The sequence below is a fragment of the Anarhichas minor genome, unplaced genomic scaffold (genome assembly GCF_050575085.1).
Source record: "Anarhichas minor isolate MPS153535 unplaced genomic scaffold, ASM5057508v1 ptg000077l, whole genome shotgun sequence".
In the NCBI taxonomy this organism is placed as follows: Eukaryota; Metazoa; Chordata; class Actinopteri; order Perciformes; family Anarhichadidae; genus Anarhichas; species Anarhichas minor.
Genome location: NW_027466523.1, coordinates 519,856 through 528,047, shown reverse-complemented (window position 1 = coordinate 528,047; position 8,192 = coordinate 519,856). Strand labels below are relative to the sequence as shown.

Here is an 8,192-nt window from a genome sequence, read left to right as displayed (position 1 = left end):
GAGAGTGAGAGAGAGAGAGAGAGAGTGAGAGAGAGAGGGAGGGATAGACAGACAGAGAGACACACAGATAGATAGATAGATATACAGATAGATAGAACTTTGAGTATAAAGTGGAAATACTCCAACATTCTGCTCCAGATGTTTCTAAAGACGTTTGTTTGTGTGAGAGTTGAGCTCAGAGAAACGTTTCATCTTCAGAGGAATGTGAAGACGAGCTGGAACATCACAGCGAAGCCACGAGGACGAGGAGGTCACTGTGAACTGGAGGACTTGAGTAAAGGTAGCAGCACAGCCATGCCCTGTTTATGGACCTTTGTTAACGTTTCATGTTCACATGAGGAGAGCTGACGTCAGCACAAAGAAGAAGATAAACTGAACTCATATTTATCAGAATTCACCACCAAACAGAGTTTCATGGTGAACCAGGTCAGAGTTTGGTCCTGATACCTCCACAAGTTAACCACTAACAACACGTAGGGCTGCGTTAGTCCTACATGTTCCGGGTCGACATTAAATACGATCCAGGAAGTCCAGGCTGAGTTTGAAGGCTTATCGGGGCCTTCTCACTCCTCAGAGCTTGATGAAGGTTCGTGTTTTTGTCTCGTGAGCACTTTTCTCACAGACGTTATTCTGAATAACAGCAGGTTGGTTTAAACTAACAGTCAGTAATGAGCATGAATCCCATGAGGACACAGTTTGGAGGGTTCCAGGTCTTTATTATTGGTGAAAGATTACAAAGTCCTGAAATCACAATGAAAAGCTGTATCGATTACACAACCACTGTTTGAAAATGAATACAAGTTATGCATAATTTGTCATTATCAATATATCAAATCACAACAGTTAGCTCATCATGTCCACAGGATCCAGCTGCTCCACGACTCCGTCAAAGCTCCACGGGCGGTTTAGAAGTGTGGGGGGGGGGGGGGGGGGGGTCTGTGTATCACACATTTATAACACAGTTCAGAGTAGTATGCAGAACACATTCTTCTTGTTTTACAATATTAAATACCCGTTTGCAGCTCGTTCAGATGGAGCAACAGATGCTTGGTGGCTGTACTTGAATATGACGACTCTTTAACCGTCTCAACATGTTTTTCTGTTCAACTGGTCAGACTGTGTCGTGGTCATTGTGTGTGTTTGTTGGCGTGTGATTATTTGATTAAAGAAGAGGCAATATATCAGTTCAACTGCAATACTGGAGCCATGACTGTCCAAGAGGGGGTCAAATAGAACCATTAGTCCGTTTATAGGGGAAGACTGCTCTACTAATGACAAACTAAAGATGAAGCTCTCTGTTTCAACTTTAGCTTCTGGGTTAACATTCTGGGATAGCAAACGTCAACAAAACAAATCTAAATAATGCTAAAATGCTAGCTTACATTTCCTAGCTCACGTTAACTATAATCTTTAGCCAACGTTATCTAAACAAAAATGTTGGGTAATGTTAACTAAAACGTAAGCTAGCATTAACTAAGATGTTAACTGTTAACTAAAAAGTTAGGTCATGTTAACTAAAATGAGGAGCCTGCCTAAAGTTTGGCCCCTGCCCTCTTTTGGGGGACATTTGGGTGCAGGAAGTTTGTAGTGACCAGACAATTTAGATAGGGGACACTGTCACAATGGTACTTTTTGTCTTAAAGCAGATTTGAACACAGGACCCCTTTATTAGACATGGCCTCAAGATTAGGTTCAAATCCAGGATCCACCTCACAGCCTTGTATACCAGTTTTATTCATGTTGTGAATCAGCAACAAATTTAGAATCAATCAAATTACCACAAAGTCAAAGGCACATGGACAACCTGGAGCCTGAGGGGCCCCTGAGGGTCTGAGGACCATAGTTGTGTTTTGTTTTTTGCCCCCAATTGGGATCCGAGTCCTTTAACATTGAATACTTGAGTCAAGAGCATCTCTTTCCACATGAACCAGCTGCACCAAACCACTTACATTTTACAAACCACTTACATTACATTTGTGGCACAAAACGGATGTAGAATAGATTATCTATGAGCCATTAATTAAGCCATTAGTTACAACTTACAAAGACTGTTGTTCTATATAACTGTTCTGTATGAGACTAGTATCTGTGACACCATTGAGCCCAAACGCTGCTCAACTTCTACATTCATCTGACCGTCTCTAATATTTCAGAAACTAAAATATTTAGGTCGGGCCACAACCAATCAGCAGCAAACTTAGCTGACTCAGCCACTGTGTGAATGGCCTTTTGGTTTAACATGTACAGGATTTAATATGAAAAAGGCAAAACAAAACAGAATTAACTAAAATATACAAATTCCACTACCGTGATTTCCCTTTTATACGTTTCATTTGTAAGAATTGGTCTGATCAGCTTACAACCAGTCTCCCCGGGTTGTCTTGGGGTCAAAATAGCCTTTGACGTACATCACTAAACCTGCCACTCCTGCTCCCAGTAGGGCTCCCACTCCACCTCCTATTGCAGCTCCTGCCACAGACGTCATGGTGCCGCCACCAGCAGCAAGATACCCGGTCGCACATCCGACCAAAACTCCAGCATAAGTAGGAATTTCGAGAGAAACTGACTTGCCTTCTTTTCCTGCATCTTGTTTCTGTTTTCGTAATTCTGTTTCAGCTTCTTTGAGCATCTCAGGAGTGTAGAAGGATCCTCCTGCTTTCTGAACCATTGTGCTCATCTTTTTCAGCAGCTCAGGGACTTCATTGTGTTCCTGGTCGTCGTTGTCAAAAACATGGCAATTCCACTTGCACGCTGTGACGAGGCCGAGGAGATCTTTATTTGACCGAATATAGTGTTCGATTCCCTCTTTTGGTGTCTGGTCTTCATTGGTGAACAAGATCATAGTGTGAGCATTTGTGTTTTTGCCAAAAGTGCTGCGAATGATTTTCAAAATGTTAATTTCCTCTTCTGTGAATCTATCGCCGAACCTCAGCACCAGCAGGAACACGTGAGGACCAGGATCGGTGAGGAAGATGGATCTCTTGATCTCTGCCACCACCTCTTCGTCTGTTCTGTTAAGGTTACTCAGACCCGGAGTATCGACAACAACCACTTTTTGGTTGTTAATTTCCTTGTCTTTCTTACAGCACTTCATTGTGGTAGCGCATAGACCGGTTGCTATGGGGAAACCACCTTCATTGCCCAGGATAGTGTTTCCTGAAGCACTCTTCCCAACTCCGACCTTTCCAAGCAGCACGATCCTCAGCTCCTTCACTTTGTCTGTTAGGATAATTCACAGGCGTTAGTTAAACACACACATCCATCAAGTTGTTCACCTAAAAGGAACAGTTCAGGGTCAGATGTTCATATTGACACCACTCACATGTCTGAACAGTCAATATGAAGCTACAGCCAAGCACTTGTTAACCTAGCTTAGCATAAAGACTGGAAACAGGGGGAAACTGCTAGCCTGTCCGAAGGTAACAGAATCCACCGATCACATATAGGTGATCGATGTGTTATGTAGACTGTTTAAAACATGGACAGAGTCTCCATGACATCACCTCTAGGTTTCAGAAGAGCCAAAGTAAGGCTCACAGTGGGAAGCACCGGCCTGTGCGGGTGTGCGGTATTTCAGGATTATCCAAGTTTCAAGTTCTTGATATTCCGTTTAAAACGGATTCCAGCAGCACGGAGGTTTTCCCAGCGTACACTTCACCGCACAGCAAACCGTATTATTTATTTGTGCATGAAAAGCTCTAAAAGGCATCAACACCATGAACATGGCCGAGTTCAGTGACGTGAACTAGCCTCGGTAACAGCTAACAGACAGCTAGCCACCCGAGACGCTCATTTATATTCTGAAACTCCACGAGGCCTTCTGAAGTTCATCATGAATTGAATATGTGGAAAGTTTAACTTCATCATACAAATGTACTTGCAGGATAGATTCCATCTACTGAGAGGAGTTAATATTGATCTCAGAGATAACTACTGTCAATTTAATGGACACATTTTGAACTAGATAAATATCAAACATATAATTCCTTTGCTGATGAATAGAATAAAAAACAAACAATAACTGCATTTTATTTTCCTGCACTAAAGTAAAGCAGAGCACACCTGATCATTTCTAACATGCCTCAGCGGGCAGAGCCTGCTGTACCTGCTCTGTGGTTGACTGCTTGCCTCCAGCTATTACAATTATAATCATAATATATAATATAATAATATATATATAATTAGACGGAGTAAAAATGTCCCCATCTTCACGTTCAGTGATGAAATCTTGTCTATAATAACTGAACTTCTTCAGGACATCAACTGAGATGTCTCTCTTACTAGAATTGCAAAATAAAATGAAATCATCACATTCAGAAACAAACAGTAAACATCTGTATCTGTAACCATAACGACCTTAATGAAACTTTCATTACTTTAATTATTTGCATTTAACAGCAATATTGAATCCAAAAGTCCTGTTTGTGACAAATTACATAAGCAAAGTAAAAACAAACAAATCAAGTCTGTGTATGTAAAAATTAGTGCTGGGCAACGATTACAATTTTTAATCGCGATTAATCTCATTGTTATGTGCAAAGTTCAATAATGAATTCTAAAGTAGTGTATTGTGCACTTTTATTTTAAAGTGCTGCTCTATGAACTAAAGGTGAATAACATTTGGTGTAAACACTTTAAACACATCAGGTTGTTGTTAGCAGCAGTGTTCTCTTCACACAGCAGCAGTTCTATCTCTTCACTATCTGTGCTCAGTGTGTGACTGTGTGTGAAACGTTCCACTGCTGTGCAACAGGAACAACATGTTTCAGCACGTTTCATCTACATGTGTGTGTTGTGTCTTCATGACAGTCAGAGCATGTGATGCAGCTCTACTCTTCATCACTATGATGCTGTAACTCAGAGGTGATGAAGGTGACCCAGCGATCAAAGAATAAAGACACTTTACCCACAATTTAGGTGTATTTTCCCTTTAACTCACGAGATGCAGCATGTTTTATACTTAATGTGAATATAATTCATACTCTGTTGGCATCTTATTCTGAAAACCGGATGTTCGTCTGAAGAAACCGGATGTTGTCTCACATCCGGTCGTTAACATCTCACATGTTGTTATCAGGGCGCACTAGTAAAACTATTAGTGCTGGGCAAGTTAACGCGTTATTATCGTGTTAACGCATTAATTAATTAATGCCAACATTTATTTTATCGCGCATCAACGCAGTTTTTTTATTTTTTATTATTACATTTTTAACACAAGAACCGGGCAGCGAGCGGTGAACAGCTGTTTGTGTGGCGTCACTTCCTGCCGCTCCCCCCCACCGGGTGACACGCCCAGTCCGGAACCGTCGGTCCCTCCTGTCTCTCATGAACACACACACACGTACACCTGCGATCGTTTCGTTACAGGATCAAACGCTCAAAATACATATTGTCGTGTTTTTAAATATAAGAATAAAAATATTTTAACATATAAGCACGAGAGAACAAACTGCTCTTAACTCAACTCTTTATTAGCATAACTTCTTCATGCAGGTTACTGCCACGGTACAGACTACAGGTTCCATGCTTCACCTACATTCCCCTGGGTCCTAAGTCCCTCCAGGTACAGCTTCTTATCACCCTCTATGTACCAACGTACATTTATAACAAATACCACACATATTACGGTAATCAGCGTTGCATATGTGTCTGACCACAATACCAAAAAAAGCAAAAAAAATTTTTTAAAGTGTTTTGTTTGTAATATGTATAATAAGCATATCATTTAGTTATCACTGAAAGAAATGATTCGGCTCCCAGGTAAATGTTACATGTCTTAATCTAGTTTATTTCATCAATTTTAATGTGTAATTGAATCCTACGTATCTTTTTAAATTGATCTCAAAATGTACTGCACTCGTTTAAAATTAGTTAATTCCATTCAAGTAAAAGTAATGAGAAAAAAATATATACAATTTAATTTCCACACGCTTTCCTGTCTGCGCATGGGCAGACTGCTAGAAATTAAAATTCTGAAGGCGGGGAGTTTTTCACTCTGGTGGATTTCCGTTAGAAGCTCTGCACTGCTGTCTGTCCACTGGTCTGTTTTCGGTAAGTAAGCAATTTATAACTATATGTGTGTTGTACTTGTTCTAAAACAGAGTTTTCTTTACACTTTAAAACAGTATTTGATAGAAAAAATCATTTAGCTGACACTATCAATTGTGTGTTTGCTACTTTAGCTAACGTTACAACAGCTAACGTTAGCTTAGTTGCTACTTTAGCTAACGTTACAACCGCTAGCTTAGTTGTGTAGTAACATAATGTAAAGGTGATATGTATGTTAACATTAAGCTAACATGATATTGCTCTCAAGTGTAATGCTAGGTGAATTCAATTTTAGTAGCTTTTAGACTGTTTTAGTAGCTTGTGGACTTCACAAACATGCATGCAAATGTTAATGGACTATTTAATGAGTTGTAGACTGGCCATGCTGAATGCCAACTGTATATTCCTGACTGGGTGCATGTTTTTAAATCTTTTCAGTGTGGTAGAATTAGACAAAGCTAGACAAAGCTAACTGTGAAATCACGTTAGTAAATGGTGTTGAAGATGCTCTCAGACAGCAAGGGGTTAATGTTACCGTTGCAGCCCTGACACAGTAACGTTAACGTTATATGCCATTAGCCCAGGGCTGAAACTGCGGGATATGCTTGAAATAAAAACTGACCTGACTCTCTCAAAGCTTAAGACTATTCTAAAGGGGCACTATAATGAGGAAGATACATCAGACCTGTACCAGAGACTCATTAGCATAGTTCAGGAACCGAAGGAATCCGCTCAAAACTTCCTGTTCAGGGCGATAGAACTCAAAGACAGGCTGCTGTTTGCATCAAAAGAAAATGAGTCAGGGGAGCAATATAGCCCTGATTTGATAAGCAAGAAATTCTTGAGGTCCGTGGGCACAGGGCTGTTGAGTGATAACATTAAATTCCAGATAAAGCCTTTCCTGGATGACCCAGCAGTCAGTGATGAGATGCTCATTGAAAGAGTAAATGAGGCAGCAAGTCTTGAGGCAGAGAGACTCAACAAACTCAAGAAATTCACTGTCAAGTCAGCCCGTGTAAATGAGCTACATGCTAGTGTTTCAGGTGAGGCAGCGAGCAGCCAACATAGCTCTTCTCCAGACTCAACTGCACAGGCTGGGAGGAATAGCCGAGACCAGAAAGAAAAGCCTCCGACAACCAGCCACACATCAGAGACTGAGATCCATTCAATCGTGAGGGAACTGAAAACGGAAATGGCAGAAATGAAAAAGATGGTATTGGCTTCCATGAGTACAGACACAAAAACAAACTGGAGACAGAAAATGGGAGAGAGAGGGGCTCGGAAGAGAGGCTGCAGGACCTGCCAGGACAGAGGTGAAGGAGAAAGCTGCAACCACTGCTTCAAGTGTGGCCAGGCTGGACATGTGTCTCGTGGGTGCAGGGCTCCTTACCAGTCTCAGGGAAACGAAAGAGGGTTGCTGTCGAGGGACCCACAGTAACCCAACCACAACCATCACCGTCCCGATGTTGCCAGAACTGCCTACAAGAGGAGGACCAGGGGAAAATACTACAAAAATCTAAGGGGTGTTCAGCCACATTATACTGCTCAAAAGAATGTCAGAGAAATCACTGGGAAAAGCACAAGCCTCTCTGTGTGGCAATAAGTCAAGTCGAGAAAAAGGTAACTGAGGAGGAAGAAAGAAAACACAAATTACCAGATATGTGTAAGGTGAACTACATCTCAGCCAAACAGAAAAAGAGACTGATTAAACTGATAGGAAGACGGAATATGGTGATCCACTAAATGGGGTTGCAGCCAATCAGACAGAGATACCATTTATTGGGTGGATACCGGTAGAGTTCAAACTGAACAACCCTGAGGATTCAAATCCCAGTATGTTGGTACCAGTGCTTGTGTCCAGCGACCCGAAGGTAGCTGAGGATCCCATCATAGGCTTCAACGCGATAGAGGAAATGATAAATACCCAAATAAAACAGCTGGGAGTGACAACAGATGACGGTGTTGCACAAATAGTTAGTGGGGCCTTTGGCATTGACTCCAGTGCTGTTGAGACTTTCATACAATTGATGCACACTTACCAGTCAGATAATGAGGAAGTGATCGTGAAAACGGGCAAGCATAGAATAGTCCTCCTTCCTGGAGAATCAACCACAGTGAGGTGCCGCTCGCACACACAGACTGAC

General features: G+C 41.4%; 1 protein-coding gene across 1 annotated transcript; it reads right to left on the bottom strand.

Annotated features, from left to right (window-relative positions):
• Window positions 1-695: 695 nt before the first annotated feature.
• LOC142937888 (GTPase IMAP family member 7-like) lies at window positions 696-7,936 on the bottom strand. Its single transcript, XM_076080993.1, has 3 exons — window positions 7,894-7,936; window positions 7,348-7,527; window positions 696-3,219 (listed from the first exon to the last, which is right to left on the bottom strand). Exons 1-3 carry the CDS (start codon window positions 7,934-7,936, stop codon window positions 2,357-2,359), a joined length of 1,086 nt encoding a protein of 361 aa, XP_075937108.1. The 3' UTR covers window positions 696-2,356.
• Between the last annotated feature and the right edge of the window lie 256 nt (window positions 7,937-8,192).